Below are 27,292 nucleotides of genomic sequence, written 5' to 3' on the forward strand. Positions count from 1 at the left end.
GACGTCATCGGCGAGTAGCGTGCGGTGCGGATAAAGGGGAAGGAGGAGGGGGGGGAGGGGATGGGGCAAAAGCGGCAACGACGTCACGGTTTTCTAGCATGTTCTGACGGCGACCGGATAAAGACTTGAGGAGACCGGCTGCGGGACGCTTTGGTGAAGAGGAGCCTCTGTGGCCGGGGTCTGTGATCTGTGGCCTAGCTGTCGAGCTTCCATCCCCCCCAACCTCCACCCTCTCCCTCCTCAGACAGAGCGGGATCGCCCCCCTCCCCGCTTTAATTCATTGCTTCTGCTTCCACCTTCACCACCACCACCACCCCCCCCACCGACCCCTCCCCCGGAGCCCAGCCGCACCGACTCATCTCACTGTCACTATGGCCAAGTGGGGACAGGGAGACCCGCGGTGGATCGTGGAGGAGCGGGCCGATGCCACGAATGTCAATAACTGGCATTGGTAAGGGCAGAAATAACCCATCTGTGGCTCTCCTTATCTTTGTCTCTCTCGCTTCCTATTTATCCTTTTCTACATTGCCTCTATCTACCTTTATCTCTCTTTCTGTCTCCCTTTTTCTCTTTCCCTTTCTCCCACCTGCAGAAGCCCTTTCTCCCTCGTTCTCTTGTTCCCTTTCTCTCTCTCTCTCGTACCCTCCATTATATAATGCGTGTATTTTTATACATGTTATTTTTTTATGTAAGTATACATTACATTTTACACTTTTCATTGAAGTTTTTAGCATTTCTTTGCTAAGGAGGCACTTTAAGGTGGCGGGGGAGTTGAGAATGCTTTGTCTCAATGCATTTTCTTTTTTTGTTGCTTTGGTTTAAATAATTTGGATGGTCTGCAGGGGACTTATCGCTGTCATATTTTCTATTTATAAAACTTTCTGGGCCCTCTGCCACCTTTTTTTTGTTTAAATATAACACGAGTTCTGTGGTTGGCATGTACATTTTATCATCTTTCTCTCCTCGCCCCTCAGTGCTTTGAGGGGTTACATTTTTTTTTTGCAAAGGTTTGATTTTTCTTTTTTGCAACACTTCTCTCAAAACTTGGGAAACCTGGGCTTAAATGTGGAAGATCTTAAGCAGAAGAGATAAGTCTGGTATTTTTTTTCAATTAGTCTGTTGAAAGTAGAACAGGCGTTGGATGTTGAAACGGAAAATAAACTTAGGGCTGATTCTGGATGTGCTTCTTCATGCTGTCCTTCACAATAACTTGGAACTAGCTCCCAGTTAGATTAGTGTAGGTGAACATGTCTGAATCATTTCAGAAGCATGATTGAATGTTACAGTAGGGAGAGTTGTATGCAGTTTTTGGATAGGAGAATCAAGATAGGTATGGACACCCTTTCTCAGTTGTACTGTTAATTTTCCTTCTTTCTTTTCCCTTTTGTGTCCCCACTAGTCATCCTGGTTGTTGAAGTGGGGCAGGGAAATAATGTGAATGGAGAATATGCATTTAATAGCAGGAGGAGGAGGTAAACCATGCATATTCAGAAGCAAAATACTGTGGGTGCTGGAAATCTGAGCTAAAATAGAAAATGCTGGAAATAACTCAGCAGGCATGGCAGCATCAGTGGAGAGAGAAACAGAAGGTCAGTGATCTTTCATCAGTTGCTCTTCTGGCATTCTCTGTTTTTATTATATACCACACATATACCTGACAAGAGTTTCCCTGTGATGTCCTTAGTGTTGTATATATTTTTCTCTTGCAAATAGTGATCTAGTTTTTGTTTTGAGATAGTATGGCAATTGAAGGAACTGGAAGTGTTTTCTGTCCTGAAAAAATGCCTTGAATGGTTTAGTTGGTAAGAATATCGTTGGCTAATGTCAAGGGAAATTTAAGGCACTGTAAAGGAAGCTAGGTGCCTCTTGAGTTTGGGGAATCATAATTACTTGGGACTCCTGATGGTTATCCATCTGAGATTGGGTGTACCTAATGACTTGGCATTGATCCTGTTCACTGCCAACACTCTGCTGTGTGACATGCTTGGCCCAGGTTTCTGTGACAAATGGCACTCTTGAATAAAGCAGTAGATGTCAGCATGTGGGTCCTCTCTGTTGGGAGAGGGGCAAAGGAGAAGATTTGATGAGAAGGAGTTAAGTTTAGAATGGGGAGGATTGTACTGTTACTCTGCATGAATCAGAAGGTTACCTTTTTAAAGTTATTGAGTTGCAGTATTGATTTTCACATGTGCTGCAAGGGGTGCCTGTCTTGATTTCTTCATTTTTATATTGGAAGTTCTGAGAGATAACATTGTTTAGTTGAGGGAAAAGGGGATGCCTGTTTTCTTGCCTCTTTCTAATGCGAGTCAAAGCTTCATGAAGCGTAGGGGTTCTGAGACCACAGAACTTAGCTTCTGTGCTGGTTCTTTTGTTAGATCCATCTCAAACTAACCCTATTGCCCTGCTCTTTCCTCACATCCTTGTATCTTTTATCTGTTTCAAATATTTATCCAGCGTCACTGTTATCAGGAAGGTGTAATTATGATAGCCAATTTTATGTACTGTTTACATTCTGTCACTTAGTAGTACAGAACTTGAATATTGCTGAAAAGCGAGACAAGTTGCTGAAGCTTTTTGTCTTCAAGACAAATGTAGGAATACCAAATTTCAAACAATCGCAACAATTTATACTGCAGGAGCAAAGGGTATTGATTGGCTGAAATGTTGTCATGGAGAATTATAGGCTCCGCAATCTCCCAGGTAATTCAAAAAAAGGTGCAAGGATTGAACATTTTTTTGTAGAGAGCAGGTCCTTCTGTATAAATGTATTTTGCTTCTAGCAAGTATAAATTAACCATGTTGCGAGCTCAATTGATTTATCTTAAATTACTTGTTAATGTAGCTATTATTACAATCAGGATTGTTATACAAATACTGCCCCATCACGAAATTGCATCTATCAGTTGAGGTTTTGCAATCACAGGCCAGTTGGGTACGGGTCTGTACTCTGCCTATGACAAACAACCAAAAGAACCTGCTGTTTGACTCGATCAGCCAGTTGTTGGGCCGTATGTGGCACATGCCTGGCATCACACCAGTGTGAAATACATACACAATGTTACTCAATTGTATGGTAGGCAGAATCCTTTTAGTGAAAAATCCCATTTGCCACTACATTGTAGCTGTGTGAAGCTGCTTGCTTAACCTGTTATTCAAATTTGAGATACTTTGCCTTTCCAGGGTCATTTGAGATAGTTGGGAACTTTTCAGGTCTGAATTTTAAAAAATTCATTCATGGGCATTGCTGGTTAGGCCAGCATTTATTTCCCGTCCCTATTTGCCCTTGAAGGTGGTGGTGAGTGGCCTTCTTGAACTGCTGCAGTCCATGTGGTTTCAGTGGTGGTGGTGTTCCCATGTGTCTGCTGCCCTTGTCCTTCTAGCTGGTAGTGGTCATGTGTTTGGAACATAACAAACAATGATCTGATCAGGATAGCTTTGCACTCTATTTCTGTGTCAAGTGTGCGAGGTGAGTAAATGGCTAGGGCCCTGAAATGCAAATTGTTGTGATTGTTTGAAATTTGGCATTCTTGCATTTGTCCTGATGAGTGTAAGATGAAAAGCTTCGACATGTCTCTTTTTAGCAATATTACAGTATCATTATAAATGGAGAAGGTTAATACAAGTGCACATAGAAATAAGATTTAATATAAGGGCACTTCATTTTAACCTACATTGGCCGAGTAGTGGATAGTGCAGAGGATAGCCATAATCTCCAAAATGAAATAGATGGGTTGATGGAGTGGGCGGTTAAGTGGCAGATGAATTTTAACATAGAGAAGTGTGGGGTCATACATTTAGGGAGGTCAAACAGTTACAGGGATTACACAATAAATGGGAATATACTAAGAGGGGTAGATGAAGTGAGGGATCTTGGCGTACAAGTACACAGGTCCCTGAAGGCAGCAGTTCAAGTAGACAAGGTTGTAAAGAAGGCATATGGAATGCTGTCCTTCATTGGCAGAGGTATAGAATATAAAAGTAAGGATATAATGTTGAAATTGTATAAAACACTGGTGAGGCCACAACTGGAGTATTGTGTGCAGTTCTGGTCACCACATTACAGGAAGGACGTAATAGCTCTGGAGACAGTGCAGAGGAGGTTTACAAGAATGTTGCCAGGGTTAGAAAAGTGTAGCTACGAGGAGAGATTTGGATAGGTTGGGGTTATTTTCCTTAGAACAAAGAAGGCTGAGAGGTGACTTGATTGAGGTGTACAAAATTATGAGGGGAATAGTTAGAGTGGACAGGATAACATTGTTTCCCTTGATGGAGAATTCTAGAACCAGGTAGATTCAAGATAAGTGGCAGAAGGTGTAGGGGGCACATGAGGAAGAACTTTTTTACGCAGAGGGTAGTGGGTGTCTGGAATTCGCTGCCCAAGTTGGTGGTAGAGGCAGAAACTCTAAACTCTTTTTAAAAAGTACCTGGATCTGCACCTTAAGTGCTGTAAGCTGCAGGGCTATGGGCTGGGTGCGGGAAGGTGGGATTAGAAAGGGCACCTGGGTGTCCTTGGGCTGGCATGGACAAGAATGGCCTCCTTCTGTGCTGTAACTTTTCTATGGTTCTAAATGAGAGTTTTTATATATTTAAAAAAAACTCTTGTCCTGGATAGATCTGCTGAAATCAGGACAAAGCTGAGCAAAGCAATACTCCGCTTATAGTGGAATGCTGTGTTATTGGAAACATTCTTTCATTTGCTGCAGTAGATGACAGTTTTGAATGATGAAAACAGCTTGTATAAACTTTGACAGATTGAAGTTTTTTCAGAATGTCAAGTTCTGTTCTCTTCTGTACTTGAGTTATGTAGGATAAAGTGTCATATTTACTGGCAAAATATTGCACACTCTCAGTTGTACTTGGTGAAAGCTTCAAAACTAGCATGTATAGATTGATTCCAAGCTTCAGACTCTAGTAATTAGGGATGATCTTAACCTTTTCGTAGTAAAGTTGATCTTCAAATTCATCTACAGGACAGAAAGAGATGCCTCGAATTGGTCCATAGACAAACTTAAGTCACTGTTGCTGGCAGTCGATGTAGAAAATGAAGAGGGAGTGTGCAAAGTGACAGAAGTGAGCAAGATTGATGGTGAAGCTTCAATTAACAACAGAAAAGGAAAACTGATTTTCTTCTTTGAGTGGAACATCCAACTGTCATGGATAGGTGAGTGTGCAAAACCACACTTACTTTGAAACTTTGACCAAAACAGCTCATCCTGCTTATACAGTCTGTAGTACAGCACTGCAGACCAGAAATGTTTGACTCCTACCTGTTAACTGACCTCAGCCAGGGCAGTGAGGATGTTGCAGTATCCTTGGGAGGGATAGAAAACAGTAAGCATTCCCCATTCTTAATCACTTTTCAGTGACTTTGCATGTGTGTGAATATCAGTGAAGACATAGTTCACCTAATATATGGCCATTCTGACAGTGGAATAACATACTGACTTGTGGCTCTTGAGTAATAGCCATGTGGGCATGGTACCATCAGATGACCAAGACCTGTAGAGCAATGTCCAAATAAAGAACTAAAGTTGTGTGCAGAGGAGAAATTAGTGACTTGGAAGAGGGCAGGGAAAAGAGATTTGTGCTTTCACCTGCATTCCAGTCAAGACTGTTGGCCCATTTCTTGCAGTAATGCATGTTATTGGGACATAGGTTTAACCTGCCTGTTGTCTGTAAGTGTGTTTAATGCTGCCCCTACATGCCCAAATTATTTCCTTTTCCCAGTACTGACATTTTCACCTTGATCTTAGTTTGTAAAATTAATTTTTTTCACCCAAGAAGAATGTAAACAAGGTCAATGTCTTTCTAATTTTATAGCTGAATTTGCATCTTTATTTAATATGGTTTAGGTTAACCCACCCCCACCCCCAACTTCATCAAGTATTGTGTTGCTTATGCTGAGGCATGGGTGCTGACAGCTATTTGGTATATTGATCAAGTTGTCATACAGTAAAGACTGATTCAGTGTACCTGTGCAGAACTACCAATTAAATCTATTGGATAGCATTCCAGCTGTTAATATATTCAATTGCCATTCAGAAACAAACCTATGGTGGAAAGGTGATGAATTCGGTCAGAAAATTCCACGACAGCAAGATCCATCAGGGACAAGTTGGACCTGAGCAGGAGATAGGGGGATGACATGAGGTGTTGTATGGGGGGGGGATGAGGTTAGAAATAAGGAGGTAAATATAGGGCTTAGCTGATCTATGTTGTGTACACCTTGACGAGAACTGTATTGACGGACCTAATTTAAGAATAGAGTGGAAAAAATAGCCAGATTACTTCCCCCTCTCTCACCTTCTGAACTTGATACAGTTTCTGCCTGCATACACTTCCTATTCTTCTATTATAGGAACTTCAAAGACTGGAATTAAATATAAAGGAACTGTGGAGATACCAAACCTCTCGGATGAAAATGATATTGATGACATAGATGTAAGTTTTAATATAGTTGTTATTCCTATTCTAGACCATTTTGAATAGTTCTTTCAAGAGTCAACACAGACAATGGGTCAAATGGTCACCTGTGTTGTAAGCTTCAGTTAGCTTTGCTTGAATGAGGCATGTGTCAGAGTATGCTTCAAACTTTTCCCAATGCTCCTGAAAAGCATGTTACCATCTTTCCTGGCTTTCCTCATCTATTCCATTTTTATTCTTCTCTCTTGCCCCCCTCCCCCATTTGGGATAATCAGGATTGGAACCAAAGAATGGGAAGTTGAACCAATCCTTTGTGCATTGGAATCATTGTTGTCCAACATACTGCTGCAGATTTTCTGAAACTTGACTCTGTGTTTAATACATCAGGATCTCCTAGGTGCATTCAGCTTTATTAAATGTAAACTATAACATAACCTAAAAATAGAATTCAAATTGTGCACGAAAAGAGCCCTTTGGGACTTTTTAAGAAGCATTTTAATTGTATGAAACTAGGTTATTTCTGCTCTCCAGTTGTAGCTCTAAGCTTGAAGAGGCTAGGTGCTGTTTTACATTCTATTTTTAGTATTTTTTTTAAAAAAAAGATGAGCCCCAAGTCCATTTGATTTTTAAATCTAAACTTGACCTCTTTTAACTTTAATAAAATGAGCATTGATAAGATTTTTTTTAAATGTTTTTAAAAAATGTCTAGCTGCAGTATCTTTCCGTTGTGCGGCCTGGTAAAGTTCGTGGCATTTATTCAGGTCAAGATTATGAGGGGCATGGACAGGGTGGATAGGGAGCAGCTGTTCCCCTTAGTTGAAGGGTCAGTCACAAGGAGACATAAGTTCAAGGCGAGGGGCAGGAGGTTTGGGGGGACATGAGGAAAAACATCTTTACCCAGAGGGTGGTGATGGTCTGGAATGCGCTGCCTGGGAGGGTGGTGGAGGCAGGTTGCCTCTCATCCTTTAAAAAGTACCTGGATGAGCACTTGGCACGTCATAACATTCAAGGCTATGGGCCAAGTGCTGGTAAATGGGATTAGTTAGGTAGGTCAGGTGTTTTTCACGTGTCGGTGCACACTCGATGGGCCGAAGGGCTTCTTCTGCTCTGTGATTCTGTGAAGTTTTTCTCTTAACTATTCTTTTCTTGCCCAAAAATAATTGCCTTAAAGTGCAACTGGGAACATTAAAGGTTGCAATAAAACATTGTAGTACATTCGTTCTGTGGCAGGGGTCATCCTTCTGAAGTAATGACATAATGAATGTTGAGATTTGTGGTAGTGTTAATGCAGGAAAAAAGTATTTGCAAGGAGTTGGCAATAAATGCGATTCTATATAAAGGATTTAGTATGGGTAAATGCTTTTGGACTCTTGTAGGTAATTGTAGAGTGTTTGTTTTCGAGTCTGTCTGAATGAATGAATATTTGAAATTTTTCCTCCAGGTTATTGTTGGGCTAGCAAAAGATGAGCCTGACACAAAGTTGTTGGCTCTAATGAAAAATGATGGTGCAAAAAAGATCAGGGAGGCACTTCTCAACTACATTGATACACTAAAATTAGGTAAGTATAGAATGAAACATGTTGGAAACCTTTCACTCCAGTAAAAGCATAATCAACACTCCAATTAACCTGGGTTTGAAACACATCAAATGTTGCACGTTAATGTTTATTGGTCAAACTAAACATGCTTCTTTAAATTGCATTTTTCTCAATCTGAAGCATTTTTACACATCCTTCTCAAGCTGTGTGAAACCCATCGTTGGTTCAATTCTAGAACTTGGGCTTGAATCCAGCTCAAGATGTAACTTTCTTTGTGTACGTAGGTGCTAATCCGTTTACCTGCTATTGAATACCACTGCAAAATATAATTATACTCATCCGAGGGGAGAAAAAAATTGTCTATCTTTTAAACTAGGGGAGATTACAGTTGTTGGCATGATTACTACCACTGGGGTTTATTAACACAGAGTTATGCATCATCTAATTTTGTGCTTATATAGCACCTTCAACATAATAAATGTTCCAAGGTGCTTAAATATTTTAGGGATAAGGTATTGTAGATGTATGGGTAGTGGGATTGGGTTAACTTTGAGTGTAAGTAGTAGGATTAGAAATAACCAGTGCTATACATAGTCTCCTGTCATGTAGAAGACTCCCAGGGGTATAGTGGAAAAACTTCAGGGATGTCCTCAAAGCGTCCTTGAAGAGGTCAAACATCCCTGCCAACTCATGGAATCCCTGGATTGTTACTGACCGAAATGGAGGAGGCTCGTCCAGGAAGGCATCAAAATAATTGAGAGACTTCGGGAATGTACAGAGGCAACGTTGACGCATTAGAGAGCGCACAAACCTCCATGCAGCCCATCTATCCAATCCCTCAAGCACTACCTGGCCCACATGTGGCAGAGTCTGCAGAACACATATTGAACTTATCTGACATCTCAGCACCCATCAAACTGGAATGGAAGCAAGTCATCCTTGATCCTAAGAGACTGCTGAAGAAAAAGAAGCATAAAGACTTAAGTTTTGAAATGCTTTTCAAAAATGGAGCAGGGAGAAAGATGGCAGGATTAGAAAAATGTTGTAGGACTAAAACAGTAAGGCCACATCGCTGTACATGAGGGTGTATAAAAGATACGTAGGTGACCATAGTTGGGATGTAGAGCAGGAGGAGGTCACAAAAGCAGTAAGAGGTTAAGCCGTCAGACATTTAAAAGACTATTTTTGATTCATTTGTTTTAGGAGATGGAGAGTTAATGAATCATGATGGATGAATATAAAATAGAAATGTGTCGTGTTTGTAATGAGTAAGTTATTGGATTTGAAGCCAGTTCCATGATCAAACAGGCAACAATGGTTGGCTCTGTCTGAATAAAGACATAGGATGCATTTAAGCTAGGAGTTTTGACAGGGATGAAATGGGGTAGTTTAATTTTGGATCTTAATCCAAGATCATTTGGAAAAGCTTCCCCACCAGCAAGGTTAAACCAACCAGCCTGTAGTTGCTGGGTTTCCCCTTACACCCTTGTCCAAAAAAAGGTGCAACATTTTACAATTTTCAGGTCCTCTTGCTCCTCCATATCTGAGGACCACTGGGAGATTATGGCCAGTACCTCCTGAAATTTCTACCCTTGCTTCCCTCAGTAACTTGGGTTGCATCCCATCTGGGCCTGGTGACCTTTGCTTTTAAGTACATCCTGCCTATGCAGTACTTTCTCTTTATCAATTCTGAGCCCACATTTCAACTACCAATATAAGGGGAAAGCAATTTACACTGAGAGTAGAGAGTGCTGATTGGCTGGCAAGTGGACTCTGGTAGAGGTGTTGCCATGGAGGATGCACCAATTGATGGTGACTGATAGTTGACTGCCAAGCATTGTTTGAAACATAAACCAGGCAGCTTGACCCTAATTGATCAGGGCATTGCCCTGAGGAATGAATTTGCGAAGGGCTCTCAACTATTTTGTGTACACATTACACCTGTTTCGGCTAAACATGTTCCTTCTTTCTGCAAAGAACAGGGCCTTGTGTATTAACATAGCTTCCAGTACACACCAATGTGCCACATTGTGAGCCCGACTGACCATCTTAAATTGGTTGTCAGCTTAATTCTCAGTACCGAGGATTACTTAGTAAATGTTGTCCAATCGTGGAATTACATCTAATGATGGACACTGTTTTGAGTTTTGCAAGCATGGGCTGGTGGGTATGGTCTGTACCTTGCCTGTTGCAAACAGCGGCTGGGACATGCTGTTTGATATGATTGGCCAGCCTTTGGGATGTCCAGCCTACATACCTAGCATCACTTTTTTTGGCACTGAAATTCATTTACCACACTACTGATTTGTGTGATAGGCAGAACTTCTTTTTGACTTGAAGGCAGCATCCTATTAGTGGCGAATGCCACACATTTCTGCTGCGTTGTAGGAGTGTGAAACAGCTAGCTTCACCTGTTGTTCAGCTCTTTGTGATATCTTGCCCTTTCAGGTAATCTGAGGTAGACTGGGCACTTAAGCCCATTAATGAGTTTGTGAGATATGCAGCACATGATGGTCTGATCAAGGTAGCCATTATCCCTTGGCACCCTATTTCAGCATCAAGCTTGCATGGTGAGCAAATGGCTCAGACCCTATTTACAAGGTTGCTGATGAGACCAACCTTATAGGGTGTGGAACTGTAAGACTCCCAATGTGTATATTGACCAGTGAAGGTAGGCTTGCAGTAGACAGTGGTAGAGAATCCCCAAGCAGATTTCTCAACTAACATGTCAAGGAAGGGGAGTTAATCTGACTGCTCCTTTTCATAGGATGGAGCCCATTATGACATATAAGGAAATTATTACATGCAGCTGCAGATTTAAATATAGCAAACGTATCATCCACATATCGGAGTAATGCGAGGGGTAGCAGGTTAGATGTCATTCCATCAAAGATGCGTTTTTCATGGAACCCAACAAAGATGTTTGCAAGAGCTGGGACTAGAGGAGATCCCATGGCAACACATCTATTTGGGCTTACATGTCTTCATTAAAACTGAACTCTCAACTGCTGGGGTCGCTGAGTTCATAAGTTCAATGAATACTGTATGGGCTGCCCAAGACACTCACCAGTGTTCCACTTAAGAAAGCCATAACTTACTCACTACATCTATCTTTACCAAGAAAGAATATTCTGCAGCGCTACATCAAGGCGATCTCTAGACCTGCCACCATTGCATGAATCAGTATTCATTGAGCTTATGAATTCGGCAGCTCACGCAGCTGAGTTTAATTTGCAGACAACATGTTTAGCTGAAACAAGTGCAATGTGTACAAAAGAATGGCACTCATTGGTCAAGGCATTGCCCTGAGGAATCAGGGTCAAGCTGCCTGGTTTAAATTTCAAACAATGCTTGGCAGTTAACTGTAGGTCACCATCAATTAGTGCTTTCTCCCTGGTAACGCCTCTACCAATTGGTTCTCTTCTCATACAGTATAAATTGTTGTTTTTCCCCTTATTGGTATTCTTGCAAAGAGTCCTGATGAGTGCAAGATGAAAATATTTGCTATGTGTCTCTTTTTCAGCAATACTCAAGTTCTGTACTTTCAAATGACTATTTCAACTTTTTTTTTCATTCATTCATGGGATGTGGGCTTCACTGGCTGGGCCAGCATTTATAGCTCATCCTTAGTTGTCCTTGAGAAGGTGGTAGTGAGCTGCCTTCTTGAACTGCTGCAGTCCATGTGGTGTAGGTACATCCACAGTGCTGTTAGGAAGGGAGTTCCAGGATTTTGACCCAGTGACAATGAAGGAATGGTGATGTATTTCCAAGTCAAGGTGGTGAGTAACTTGGAGAGGAACGGCCAGGTTGTGGTGTTCCCATCTATCTGCTGCCCTTGTCCTTCTAGCTGGTAGTGGTCATGGGTTTGGAAGGTGCTGTCTAAGAGCCTTGGTGAGTTTCTGCACTCCACCTTGTAGATGGTACACTGCTGCCACTGTGCGTTGGTAGTGGAAATAGTGAATGGCACCACACCCACAAACAATCGAGCAGGCTGCTTTGTCCAGGACAGTGTCAAGCTTCTTGTGTTGTGGGAGCTGCACTCACCCAGGCGCTCTTAATGTGATTTTGGCGGCAGCATGTTTCTTGGTAAAGGTAGATGAAAATTCATTGAGTACCTCAGCTATGCTTTGCCTCCTTGCATTAGTCTCCCTTTTTGTTCCCTGATCAACTCCACCCTTTCTTTTACTAGCCATCCACCATATGCTTATTAGAATATATTTTTGGATTCCTTTTGTTAGCTGCTAGTTTGTTTTCCATAAAGAGGCAGAGATTTGTTGTTGATAAAATACTGAGGGGGAAAACTCATTCTTTTTTTAAAATCTTACTTTTATTTTGAAAATGCTAGCTTCCCCCCAGTAGCTTGGGTTTGATGATGGGGGCTTTCACTTAAATGCTATTGACATCAGTTTTGGTGTTAACAGACTAGTTGGCACTTTGAGCAATAGTTTATGTATAGGTTTAAGCAGGTGTCAGGATAATGACTGCGAGTGGAAATTTTGATCAGAATTTTACTGGCTCTGTGGCAGCTGGAATGGAGGTGGGGAGTCCAGTAAATTGGTATGTCTGCTTACAGCTGACTCATCATTTTCCTGCCACCAACTAATGTTTACAGATGGAAGCGGTGGGATGGATAAGTAGCGGACACATAGGTGGGCAGTTAATTAAGTTGTTTAAACAGCCAATTGTCAGGTACTTTCTGACTTTTTTTTTTACACTTTTTTACCAATGGTGCATGGGATACTCAAAGTTTTGCCTTCTCAAATGAGGCATGATCTCAGCAGCAGCTGAGTTGTGGACAGAACTGGCAACCATGTGAAGTTGCATTGCTATCAGATTTGGAGGGTAGGGTCAAATAAAGCCCTAGTGGAAGGGTGTCTCCCAGGTCCACAGGAGCCACTAATTGGGACAATGTTCATTAGAGGCTTATTGTAGTAGAGGTTTCATTTGGCTATGGGGCTAATGCTTTCAAACTTTGACTCTTCCAATGAGGAGGAGAGCATCAATGTTGCAGCCACATAGAGCACCTGTGCAGTGGCTAGGGGAGCCCCATTGGTTTGAGGAAGCCATTGGATGTGGAAGAGGTGGGGTCAAGAGGGCATCCTCATGGTCACAGTGCCCAACTCAAAGGGTGGACCATCGGTCTCGGTGCATCGTGATGTCAGAGCACTAATATCTATAAAGAAGGTGATGGGAGAGGTGTCAGAGCTGTGCAGTACGCTGGAGAGAGAAGTTGATTTCGATGGGAAGTGGCAGATACCCAAAGCCTATCGGGCTAAAGGTTCGCTCCAGGGATCATCTGGAGATCTCATGTGGCATCTGTCAGCAGCTCATTGCTTCTTAAAGGAGGTTATGGATGATATGAAGTGTCATGTTGGACAATATATCAAGTTCAAAGCGATCAGGCCAGGCCAAGAGAACAGTTTACTTTGGGACAATTGATTTCCCCTGGTGCAAGGGTTCATTGACTGTACTAGTAGCCATCAAGATGCCTTTGTGAACAGGAAGTTCACTCCCTGAATGTTGTAAGTTGGTTGCAACCACTATAAGCAGATCATGCGGGTGTGCAAGTTTTCCAGGAAGCTGTCACAACTCTTACATCCTCGTATAATCCCAGTTGCCTCATCTCTTCAAGCCACTTGAATGCGTTCATGGCTGGACACTGGGGAACAAAATGTACCCACTAAAGACATGGCTTCTGTATTACGTACACAACCCTAACACATGGCAGAGCACACACCACTGCTATATGAATAGAGCGGCCACCATTAAGCAGGCCATTGGCCTTTTGATAACGAGGCTTAGATGTCTCGATAGATCTGTCGGAGCCCTTCATTAAGCAATCAAAGATGTCCTGCATTGTCGTCTGTGCATTTCACAAACTGGCGCTGTAGAGGGGAGCAGCACCCGAGCCAGAGGAAGACGTTCAAGCCACACCCTCTGAGGAGGGTGAGCATGAGGGTATTGAGGTGCCAGCTGAAGGTGGCACTGCAGGGCCATCTTACTGGGCAGTGATATGTATGGCAGGGTGACTCAAGACTCTGATCAGCAGACGATTCACATGGGGATAAGTGTAAGGGGCCACCAAACCAAGAAATTATCTCCCCAGAGACAGCCTTACTTGACCCTTCAAGAGAGGCACTTTCCATCCCTCTGTACCTGTCAACATTGCCTGTATTGACAGCCACACTTACCTTTACAGAGCATCCATCTATTTGATTCCACATCTGGTCGCTGTGAACTGGTGCATTAAAATAAATATGTTCATTATGCATTGAATGTCAAGACCTTTAACTCTCGTTAAACATTAAAGATATCAATTTAATTAATTATCACCCAATGAAACCAAAGTGCTAGTCTATGAATTTACATGCTTACAGTCACCTCTAGAGCGCCTGGAGTTGATGTGGGGCCAGTCTGCTGTTTGTCTTGCTCCAGTGCATGAGATGGCAGTGGCTTGTGTCGTTTTGGGTGCCTTAACCTACTGGAGCCTGGCACATTTGTGGCCACCTATATCTGTGAGGGGCCATCTCAGTCACCAGATCAGCAAGTAGCATTGGTGTCACTGCCAAAGGAACTGAGGATCTGCCTTCATCTTTTGTAGTTCCTTGAGAACCATTTCCTTCAACTTGCCTCCTCTCAGCTCTTTCAGGCCCCACATGCACTCCTGTGGGTTGCTTGGAGTTGTTTAGCTCCTGGCTGGCAACTGAGGTGCTTGGCTGGCCCTCTTGCCCATCCATCACTCCATTGATCTCAAGGATGAGTTCATCCTGTAGAGGTCTGTACATAAATTCTGCATCCACATGGTGCTATGCTCCATGTGTCTCCATGAGGGTTGCCACTCTCAATGGTGGATGCCATGTCATTTCAAGAATGGTGCCACTCATGGCATGGTTGGAGTCTTCGGCACAGACAACTCCAGCATTTGCACAAGAGACTGCTTTGCCTCTGGACACCGTGCTGCTGCTAAAGCATCTGCTTTGCTGATGACACCCAAGGTTTGCCATCTGCTTGGAGCTGAGCTTTGCTGGATGCCTCTTCACTTCACTTCAAGGTGAAGTGCCCCAAGCTGTCACTGCCACCATTACCACCTCGCCATCTGCAGTGCTCCCCAGGTTGTGCATGTCGAATGGGTGGCATAAAGCTCACCCATGTGAGTTTATCTGTGCTGCTGGAAGGTGCGCTTTAATAAAGTGATGCAGCGTCTTGAGATGGTGTTGCATTCTCTGAGCTTTCCAGTGTAGTAGGAGCCCTCATCTCTTTCTCGTCTTTATCTGTTGGAGAGAAATGATTTGAGTGAAACAGCAGCTCGTTCAACCAACTCCTGGAGCCTCTCCTTGATCAGGAGCTTCCAGTGGCATTAAAGGCCCACAGAGGTGCCACAGTCAACTTGTGGTCTAGGGACTGAAGGATGCAACCAACGTTTCATTCATTGTCCAAAGCTTCCACACCTGCCTTGCCCTCAGTGACGGGCTTTCCTGCTGTAACCCATCTGATGTCCATGGCTGTCCCTCTGCATTGATGTCACTGCAGTAATGAAAGGCTCTCCACCTGCTGTGCATTGAGTGTGATTTTTTTTCATGAGGACACAAAGCAGTCAATGCTGCTCGTGCCCATCTGTGTTGATCACTAAAGTGGCACTGTGCTGCTGGAATGGCATGATTACATCGCTGTTCAGCCATCTCCATATAGTGATGGGGGAATCCTGACCATGGAGCATGGAGGCACATGAACTGAGCACCTCAGCAGGGATGTCAGTGCCTGGTGTTTCCCTGTACATGGGTCTACCATCTCACCTCCCTTTTTTCATGGGTGCTTTTTTAAATTCGTGCTGGGCTTCCAGTTTGCAATTCTAAACACCACTCTCCTTTCCAGACCACCACAAGTCATTAAATCTCTTCCTGCAAAGGACCCAGATTCTTGAAACAACCTCTCGGTATGTCTGCCACCTCCAGCCATATCAATCTTGGTTCGGCTTGCTGGTGTCCACCTGCCTGCTTGAAACAGGGCATCATTCTGCCTCTTTCTCTTATTGCTTGCATATGCCTCCAGGGAGGCATTACAGAATCTTGGAGAACCTTTCTATGTGTTGAAGCCATCCCTCTGCTGTAGACCTTCAGGTCTGCAGCCTGCCCAAATGATGCATATGTGCCTTTTAAAAATGGTGCCTCAGTGAACTGCCAGCCTTGCGCTCCTCCTCAAAATCGCCAAGGAAATCTGGCAACCTGTCTGTGTGTGCTGCTGACCTGACATTGTCCTCTAGCCAGTCGGTAAAATTCAGGCCTTAGGCAGTAGAAACAGCTACCAATCTCGAAGACACTCTTCTGCGTCTTAAACACATTCAGCCACCGAAGTGCCAGTCATGGCTCGATGGTACCATCTCAAGTTTGAATTAGGTTATGTGTTTTTCCCATTCGAGTCTGAGCACAACATGTAGGCTGACACTTCAGGAGGTACCAAAGGATTGCTACATCGATGGTTCATCATTCAGGTCAAACGTTAAACCAAGACCTCATCTATCCCCTTGGGTGAAAATAAAAGATCCCATGACACCTGAAGTAGTTCTCCTTGGTGTTGTGGCCAATATTTATCCCACAAATGGATTATCTGGTCATAAATCTCATTGCCATTTGTAGGAGTTTGCAAATTGGCTGTCATGTATCCTACATTACAACGACCATTAAATTTAAAATGACTGACTGAAAGGCACTATATACATGCAAGTTTGTTCTTCCTCTTTGTATGCTAGAATTCACCATCACTTTTGGATTTTATTCTAGAATTCACTCAGGGAATGATTTTGCCAACAGTTAATGGCGTTGAGAAGGAACCATCACAGTCCAAGCCCAAGGTTGATCTGCAGGCCAAGGTAAAGAAACGTTAACTACTGTTGATCTTCAAACTTGAACTTGTAGCTGACCGATAATATTTTAAGTATTCTTCAGTCTCTGTGTCCTTCATGTATCACAGTGATGCTAGCTGGAAAGATTAGTTAGGCGGAATTAAAATGTACTTCTATTATTCGTTCACGGGATGTGTCGCCAGCAAGGACAGCATTTATTACCCATCCCCAATTGCCCTTGATAAGGTGACTGAGCTGCCTTCTTGTATAACTGCAGCCAGTGTGGGTATACCACAGGGCTGTTGGATAGGGAGTTCTAGGATTTTGACCCAGCAAGAGAGGGCAGGTGATGGTCCCATGCACCTCCTGCCCTTGTTCTTCTAGGTGGTCAAGGTCACTGACTTGAAAAGCCTGTTGAAGCTTTGGTGAGTTGCTGCAGTGTATCTTGATGATGCACGCTACTGCCAATGTGCTTTGATGGCAGAGGGAGTGAATGTTTGATTGTAGATGGGATGCCGATCAAGTCGGATCCTGTTCGAGCTTCTTGTGTTGGAGCTGCATTTATCCCAGAAAGTGGAGCGCGTTTACATCATGGTTTGATTTGGGCCTTGTAGATGGTAGGCAGGCTTTTGGAGAACAGGAGGTGCGATACTTGCTGAATTCCCAGCCTTTTGAATTGTTCTTGTAAGCACAGTAATTATGTAGCAGGTCCAGTTCAGTGACACCCAGGATTTTGATGATAGGAGATTCTATTTCTATTTTTTTATGGGATGTGAGTGTTGCTAGCAAGGCCAGCATTTGTTGCTCATTCCTAATTCCTCTTGAGAAGATGCTGGTGCACCACCACCTTGAACTGCCACAATCCATGCTGTGTATGCTCACTTAGGGTGTTAGTAATGGTAATGCCATTAACTGCCAAGGATGCATCTTTCAGGCAAGGAAACTCCAATATCATTCCTATTCTGTTACCACTGGCTAGCTATATTGTAGGGTCTTAATGGAGAAAGCTGGATGTAGTATAACATTAATTCAGCTAGAGTGGCCCAAAGAACTTAAAGAATTTAAATTGCCATTCATGTGCTCAGGGCCCATACATCACTGAGATGTATGCGCAAGACTTCAGAATTGCCCAGCAGCCAACACGTGTTTTGGTCCTATTTTAAAAGCCGGGGTCTGAGGTCAGTGCTACCTAAAGCTGGCTTTATTTGATATTCAGTTTGTTCAACTTTAATAGTTTATTATTGGTTAGTTGCATTGATTACTAATAGGCGATAGGTGACTGCATAGTCGATTACTTTGCATAGAAGCCTGGACAACTTTCTCCCATCACCATATGCTCTATTTTAATTTAATTAATTTCTCTTCAGATCCATACAGGACAGTCACCCAGTCAGCGTACGTCAGTTGGGGTTAAGATTCCAACTTGCAAAATTAACTTAAAGGACTATTTCATGACATCACCGGAAGAGCTATACAGGATCTTTATCACACAAGAGGTAAGTGTCAAACAGCAATGGGAGTCGGAGTGAAGAGATTCACTGTTCGAGTATTACTCAATGTTGGTTCCTCTTGTGCACCACCAAGTGGCTTGTGATGGTGCTGTGGCTCAGTTCATAGCACCCTCGCCTTTGAGTCAGAAGGTAGTGGGTTCATGTCCCACTCCTGGAAAAAAAAAAGTCAAGAACTGTGAATGTACTCAGAGTTACATAGTTGTTGGGAAAGATTTATTCCAGACCACACCAAGTGGCTTGTGATGGAGGAGCATGTAAAGATTTTAAGAGCAGCTGTCTGGTCTGTCACCTTGGTCAGGAAGAATCATAGAACAGCATACAAAAGGTGAAGGCCATTGAGTTTGTGCCAGATCTTTAAAAAACGATCCAGTCAATCCCACTCCATACTTTCACTTTCCAAGTGTTTAATTCTCTCTTTAAAGGCTTCTACTGAATGTGCATCTAGCACCCTATTGGACAGTGGATTCCAAAGCCTGACCAGTTGTTGCATGAAGTCTTTTCCTCATGTCATTTTCCTGATTCATTTTTGTTTTGCCCATTGCCCAAAATCTGTGTCCTCTAGTTATCAACTCTTCAACCATTGGAAACGTTTTCTTATTTACTGTGGCTGAACCCTTCTTGATCTTAAACACCTATTAAATCTTCTCATGTTCTAAGGAGACCAACCCCAGCTTCTTCAGTCTATCCACATAACTGTATTTCCTCATCTCTGGATCTGTTCTAGTAAATCTCTTCTGTACCCTCTCTGAAGTTGTCTTGTCCTCAAGTGCAGTGCCCAGAATTGGACACAGTACTCCAACTGGAGCTGAACAAATGTTTCATATTAATTTATCATAACTACTTTGCTCTTGTATTCTATGTCTCTAATTACAAAACTCAAGATTCCATTATACTTACTGCCACCTTCAAAGGTTTGTGCACATATACCCTTGGGTCTCTGTGTCCTTGCAACTGCTTTTAAAAATTATACCAATTACATTTTGGTAAGAAACAATAAATGTTATCACCTTTTTTGAGTTGAAATTTATCTGCCATGTTTCCACCCATTTCACCATTCTGTCTGGCCTCTTCCTCACTATTTACTGTACTTCCAAGTTCCACGTCGTCTACAAATTTTGATATTGTGCCCCTGGGTTTTATTCCAGAATTCACTTGGGGATTGATTTTGCCAACGGTTAATGGAGTTCAGAAGGAACCGTCACAGTCCAAGCCCAAGGTTGATCTGCAGGTTGATCTCTCTTCCTGCCCATCACCAATTCCAAATCATTAATGTATATGAAAAATAGTGGTGGTCTGCGTACAGAACTCTGGGGATTTTCACTGTATATTTTCTTCCAGTTCAAGAAAAATGCTATTTACCACAACCTTTCTATCCCTTAGTCAATTTTGTGCTAATGTTGACCTTTTCTGTCCAAAAGACTACAATTTTGCAAAAAGCCTAATATGTGATACTTTTATCAAATACCTTTTTAAAGGCAATATGAACTACACCGCCCTCACTATCCTCTTGTTTCATCAAAAGTTAATCAAACACTATTTACCCTTAACAAATCCATGCTGGCTCTCCTTTATGGTCTATGCTTGTCTGTGGCTGTTAATTTTCTCCCGATGGAGTTTAAAGATTCTCAAATATCTGGAGTGGGTCCAGAACCCCCACCCACTGACCCACAGGTGAGAGCACTACCACCAAGCCATGGACAGAAGTTTGATTTGTTGCATCCTTACCTGCCTCCTCCCGCTCCCTCCCAGCACCAGGGAAATCTCTCCTCTCCTTAAGCAAGTTTATCTGTCCTTGGGTAAGGAGACCAAAACTGTCCACAGTACTCCGTGTGGTCCCACTAAAGCCCTGTAATAATACTCTTGCACTTCAATCCCCTTGCAATAAAAGTCAAAATACCATTTGCCTTCCTAATTGCTTGCTGTCACAGAATCACAGTGCAGAAGAAGCCCTTCGGCCCATCGAGTCTGCACCGACACGTGAGAAACACCTGACCTACCTACCTAATCCCATTTACCAGCACTTGGCCCGTAGCCTTGAATGTTGTGACGTGCCAAGTGCTCGTCCAGGTACTTTTTAAAGGATGTGAGGCAACCCACCTCCTCCACCCTCCCAGGCAGAGCATTCCAGACCGTCACCACCCTCTGGGTTAAAAAAAAGTTTTTTTCCTCACATCCTCCCTAAACCTCCTGCCCCTCATCTTGAACTTATGCCCCCTTGTGACTGACCCTTCAACTAAGGGGAACAGCTGCTCCCTGTCCACCCTGTCCATGCCCTCATAATCTTGTACACCCTCGATCAGGTCGCCACTCAGTCTTCTCTGCTCCAATGAAAACAACCCAAGCCTATCCGACCTCTCTTCATAACTTAAATGTTTCATCCCAGGCAACATCCTGGTGAATCTCCTCTGCACCCCCTCCAGTGTAATCACATCCTTCCTATAATGTGGCGACCAGAACTGCACACAGTACTCCAGCTGTGGCCTCACCAAGGCTCCATACAACTCCAACATGACCTCCCTACTTTTGTAATCTGTCCCTGCATTTAATTGTTTTTTTTTAAATAAGACCATAAGATGATCTTATTAAATGGTGAGAAACTTTTGTTTTTTTCTCTTCCTACCAAAGTAGAAGAATAGCTTCACATTTCCTCACATCATGCCTCCATCTGCTGCTGCTTTTCCCATTGACTTAGCATATCTGTATTACTTTGCAGACACTGTTCTCTCAGTTTACTTTCCCGCCTAGCTTTGGGTTGTTGACAAACTTGGTTACATTTATGCCCGGTACCTTCATTTAAGTCATTAATGTAGATTGTAAATAGCTGGGACTCCAGCACTGATCCTTGCAGCATCCCCCTAGTATAAGCCTGTCAAACTGAAAATAACTGGTTTCTTATTCTTCAACTGATCCTCCATCCCTGCTAATATATTACCCCAACCCCATAAGTCCTTTGAAACAAAAACTGAAAATGCTGGAAAAACTCAGCAGGTCTAACAGCATCTGTGGAGAGAAAAACTAATAGTCATACGGACTCGAAACATTAACTCTGTTAACTCTGTTTTCTTTCCACAAACACTTAGATCTGCTGAGTTTTTCCTGCATTTTCTGTTTTTGTTTCAGATTTCCAGCATCTGCAGTATTTTGCTTTGACCCATAAGTCCTTTCTTGTGCAATAGCCATTTCATGTGACACTTTATCAAACGTCTTTTGAAAATCTAAATATACTACATCCACTGATTTCCCCTTTATGTACTGTTACTTAGATTATCGCAAAACTCTTATTAGGTTTGTTGAACACAATTTTCCCTTTCATAAGATCATGTTGACTCTGCCTAATTATGCTATGATTTTCTAAGTACCCCGGTTACCATTTCCTTAATAGATTCCAGCATTTTCCCAATGACCATCAAGCTAACTGGCTTGTAATCCATGTTGCATCTAAACTGCGTGGATGCATAGCAATCTGTAACACAGCACACAGGGAACAAATGGGCTGCACACAACCAATATTTCTTTTTAAAATGCATTTATGCATGGCTGCATGGAACAAAAAAATTAGAGGGAATATTGCCTGTAGTCCCCTGTTTTTCTGTGTCTCCTGTTAAATTTGCTACCTTTCAATCCATTTCGACCATTCCAGAATTTTAGTAGCAAATATTGTTCTGAATTAAATTTGAAATTATGGACAAAATATTTGGGTCAACTTTCTGGTAGATAATTGAGATTTCAAAAATTTGGAAAATGAACTTGTTCCTCTCTGATATTCTAATTCATTCACTCTCTGAGCTATATCCATTACACACTTGCTGATTACAATGTGCGAGGGGAGCTAGACACTCGTTCCTAAGCTGGATAAATTGTTCTAAGGCTTAAAAACTCTATTGTCCATTTTCTAATTTTAGCTTATTCAAGCTTTCACACATGCACCAGCAGTTGTTGAGGCTACTAAAGGAGGAAAATTCCGACTGCTTGATGGAAATGTCAGTGGAGAATTCTTGGAACTGGTGAGTATGTGTATTTAAAACCTTGCGTTACAGTTTTGAGGCTTTCTAAATGTGTGGGGCCTAGAATAGAAGTTGAACTTTCCATGCATCATGACACTTAAAATCTAAGCTGCAGTTACACATCTGGCAGCATGTGCTAGTGACCACCATGATGAGTGATGCTGTCTAATTTTATGTTCCCAAACTGATGCAAGGATCATGAGGTAACATTGAATAGATTCGATAGGTAAGCAGTGTAATTTTCTACAGTCACATTCATAAATTCAAATTCATGGATGGAATAAATTCAAATTCATGGATGAAATACTCTTCAATCAAAAATATAATTGAATTGCTTTTCCTCACATCCAAGAACCTCATTTCCTTTATTTACAAGGCATAGGATCTTCCCAGGCTCCTGTTACCTGGATGAGCTATTGCAACAAATGTTTTTGTTTGTGGGCTGCAATAGTGGGGAAATTTGGGTCTACTACATCTGCTAATGAACCCTTCACATCATGCCACCAGACAGTTTGCAATAAATTGCATCTAACTTGCTTACAAAGGCAATAGTGGATTGTATCCTAAGAAGGGAAGTAACTTGTGCTTGAATGATCTCAATAACACCTTGACTTTATGTACAATTGTAATAGTGGAATCCTTAGACATAGTCTGACCAGTTTTCTCTCTCTTTCGCATGAATGAGGAGTTTGTCCAGCTTAGTTGTCAATATTTTTATTAGGGGGAAATTTAAAGAGTGTACCTGACCTAGGCATGTTAATTCACAGTAAAACTGGCATTGCTTAAACCTGAAGAATAAAACTTTGGTTGCTGTGGTTTAGTGATTTTTGTTTTTGTGTTTTTGTTCCAGTGTGAAGGATATTCAAAGTAAGTACTTGCTATTACTGGTAGCATGTTATCAAAATACTTACGATCTAATTTTATTTACCAGGTTTCTGAGCAACGGATTGTTATGAAGTGGAGATACAAGTCATGGCCAACTGGTGTGTTTCTCTCTGCATAGTTAATTGTTGAATGTAGCTATATCCTAAAATGCAACGATTAGATTGAAGTTTCTACTGGCTAAAATAAGTCTTCAATGCATTAAGAATTCTGTGCCCTCTAACTTTTATACTGATTCTATTCCAGTTAATATTAGGGTAGTTGAAATTCCCTGCTATTACTGCCCTAATTGTTTTAGCATTTCTTCAATTTACCCACATATTTCCCTTTGACTGAAACTCTATAGTACATTCCCAACAGTGTGATTTCCCCCCCATCTTGTGACCTCATCTTCATGCTTAAACCTCCTGTGACTCTCTTTTCCCCCCCTGACCCAGGAGGACCTTCTTTTAAAATGCATTGCTCTAGAATCGTCTGGCCACCCCTCACAAGTTAAATTCGGATATATTTGAAATGTATGGTGTAAATGTGGATTCCTTTAATTTGTTTCATTTGACTATTTAAAACGGTGTCTTGAAAAATCTCTCTTCAGTTTTGTCTGTTTAATGAAAACCTTCCTAATTGCCACTGCCTTATTTCCAGAACATTATGCAACTATAAAACTAGTCTTCTGCAGCAAGAACGATGGAACAGAACTTCAGGTGGAGTGCAAAGGTGTTCCAGTGGGCGAGGAAGATCAGACAAAATCAGGCTGGCAGCGTTACTACTTTGAAGGCATTAAGCAGACTTTTGGATACAATGTACGACTGTTTTAATGGGATGATCTCTCTGAAAACTCCTAGCTAACTTATGAAATATGGAAAAGCTTTAGACCTTTTTTCATTTCACTGTTCTGTTCATTCTCTTTTGTTAGCCCAGCCAACCTGCAACTATGACAATGGATACTTTCAATGGAATGTCTTTTTTCCAGCAGCCAAAAAACTCATTCAGTTAAGTACAGCCTTAGAGTGGGAAAGACCTTTTTTCCCAATCCATCTTGAAGAATGAGAACATTGAACATATTAATTGTGAAATTCTAAATGAGACCAACATGAGAATTTCCCACTGTATGTTGTACAGATGTGTAAAATACTAGTTCTCGTCACCAGTGTGACTTTTTCAGCACTAACTGCAGTATACTGTAAAGTATGGGGTTTTTATGGATTGAGCAAAATGAAGAGTGAATGAAAGAAGATTGGAGAAGTTTCTTGCCTTCCCTTAAGCCTATTTCTCTCCCCCTGCCCCCCCCACCTCAAACCCACACTCCCAAACAATAAACCTTTCACTCTATCTGCAGTGTTTACCTACATCTGCAGTATATGCCTACCCCAGACTCTGAAATGGACACTTTGTTTAATTTTTACAGCTGTTCAGGGAAAGCAGACCTCAGATCAGCCATCTGTTTGCATCTTATGCTTATCCACTGATATTGAACTCAGTATAGCAATGTGACAGTGAAGGGATCAAATAAAAGCTAGGAGTGGAAGAAAAACTTTACTGATGGTTGCAGTTTTTTCAAATGTGATTATTATAAATGATGGGTGGATTGGGTGCAATGCATTCTACTGATATGTAACTGTTGTAACACTGTGGCTAAGGTTGTTTTCCAGTGAGTTAAGAATTCACTGTATATAAGAGATTGAGCCACATGAAAGTTGGTCAGATAGCAAAATGGGTCAATTTATTCATCTATCCTGGTCCATAAAAAGCAATACTGCATCCTTCTAAGGAACTGCAAGGGAATAAATGCACTGTAATTTCCTAATGTAACAATTTCTAAAAATTGGCTTTTTATAATGGTAGAACACAGGGCAGTCCGAAGATTGGCACTGGAAATAATGCCTCAGAATTTGCTGGAGCAGAGCACCTTGTGTGCCACATTAAACTTTTTTTGTCGCCCTACAACTCAAATTTTTTAGGCTGAAAGTTGCCAGAAGTGAGGGTTAATAGTGATAGGCTGAGGGCAATGCAGCATCTGGGATTTGGCGAACAACAGTATCTCTTTAAACCAGTGAGGATTGAGAAAGAAATGGAAGCAACTCAAGGGAATTTGGTGAATTAATAAATCAAGGAGGGGAGAAAGATTGGATTAAAGGCAGGGTGGAGGAAGACAAAGGAAAATCAATCATTTACTACCTGTAGGAATGAGATTTCACAGTTTAAATTGTTCCCTATGTGGACTAGAGCAGTTGATTAATGTTGCAGGAATATGTGTCTCAGCATTAAATTATTTGGGCTGTACTAGCTCACACTTCCTGTGGAGAGTTTAATTGGCAGTGAATGCACAAAATTCAACTTCTGTTGAGTTGAGGGTGAAAACTAAGTGCCATATGTATAAGCTAGTCATCAACAAATCCAATAGGGAGTTCAGGAGAAACCTCTTGTGGATCTTTGCACAAGTAGTTGAGGCATATGGCATTGACTCATTTTAAGGAAAGCTAGATAAACACTTGAGAGTAAGGAATAGAATGTTCTGGAAATATTCAGCAGGTCTGGCAGCATATGTGGAGAGAAGCCATTAAAACTTTCAAATCAACTGGAAAAAGTTAGATACAACTGGTTTTAATCAAGTGCAGAGGCTGGGGAGAGGGGGTGGGGGGGAGAACAAAGTCTGATAGGTTGAAGACAAGATTAAATGACGAGGGATAATGATGGAAAGCGATTAGGCACTTTACAGCCTTCTGGACTCAACATTGAGTTTAGCTATTTTGGGTTGTAACCTCTGATCTGCCTTTTTGCTTTTGGACAGCAGCTGTTGGTAATGATTTACCTCTTCCATTTACATTTTCTCTAGACTCACCTTCTTGCTTCTTGTGGAGGGGGGAAAACCTATTGCCTTGCACCATTATCCCTTTTTGTCATTTAATCCCTCCTGTCTTCAACCCTATCACAGATCTTTCCTTTGTTCCCCAACCCATGCCCTGTTGAGCTAATGAAACTGAGGTTAGGGTGAGCTTCCATTTTCTTGAGGCTAACAGCAAAGTGATCAGCAACTAATGGCCATTCATAACAGATGAGAGATTTCTTCCTCTCCACATGTTGCTGACTAGGGTGAGCACTGTTCAACTCATTATTGTATCAGCAAATTCTTGGTTAATTTCATTGTAAATTAACAGCTGATCTGCTCAGACTATAAGATTTCATTTGATAAGTGACTTGCGCGTGTGCTTTTTGTGAAATTAAAGTTCTAAGCCTGATCTTTTGCAGTTTGCAACAATGCATTGGCAGATACTGGGTTAAGTATCCGTGCTGAATTGTATGTGTACCAGAACAATAGGTGTAGGCTGGTTGTCCATCCCCATGTACATATTGCACTTGTCACAAGTTACTTTATTAAATACAATTTCTACTTAAACATTTGTGTGCCTTAGATTTCCAGTGTCTCAAATGTGCCAATTATGTTGAAGTGTAGCCTTCATATTAACTATAAATTTAGTGTTAAAGGACAGGGGGGGCCCCTGATGATAAAGGATAACATGAGAACAGTTGTGAGGAGTCTTGGCTCAAAAGAGCGGGAAGTAGAGTCAGTATGGGTGAAGGTGAGAAATGTCAAGATCAAAAAATGCTGGTGGGATTTTATAGCTACTGTTAGAGGGAACCTATGCTGTATGACAGTATTAGTTTAAAGACAAGAGGAATTTATGAAGAAGACAATGTGTTGATTGTGAGAAACTCAAATTGTCTAATGGACATAAAATTGGCAAAGGTAGTTTGGAGGGTGAGTTCATGAAATGCATTTGAGACTGTTTGCTAAATCAAAGTCATGGGGACAAAGTCATTTTCAATTTTGCTTTTCAACATTGTGTATTGTGATAGTTAAGGGATCCTCTGGGAAAGAGTGATCATATAAAATTTCACACTGGTTTTAGATTTGCATACATCACTCAAACTCGGCACTGAACTTGGCTAATTGCATAAGTATGTGTTCGATAAAGTAGTATGGGAAACTAGAATAAAAAGTATGGTAGATAAGGAATGGTGAACATTTAAAGAAATATTTCATAATTCTCTAAACTACATTCCATGAAGAAATAAACACAGGATTCACTCAGTTAA

At 41.8% G+C, this 27,292-nt stretch overlaps 1 protein-coding gene across 1 annotated transcript; it reads left to right on the plus strand.

The window, feature by feature from the left end:
* Positions 1-27,292, plus strand: LOC144692934 (activator of 90 kDa heat shock protein ATPase homolog 1-like). The gene is made up of 9 exons (XM_078562097.1): positions 1-451; positions 4,971-5,161; positions 6,359-6,441; positions 7,865-7,982; positions 16,739-16,827; positions 18,168-18,296; positions 22,214-22,315; positions 23,247-23,298; positions 23,840-27,292. Exons 1-9 carry the CDS (start codon positions 372-374, stop codon positions 24,010-24,012), a joined length of 1,017 nt encoding a protein of 338 aa, XP_078418223.1. The 5' UTR covers positions 1-371; the 3' UTR covers positions 24,013-27,292.

This window comes from Cetorhinus maximus, chromosome 18 (genome assembly GCF_964194155.1).
Source record: "Cetorhinus maximus chromosome 18, sCetMax3.hap1.1, whole genome shotgun sequence".
NCBI classification, from domain to species: Eukaryota; Metazoa; Chordata; class Chondrichthyes; order Lamniformes; family Cetorhinidae; genus Cetorhinus; species Cetorhinus maximus.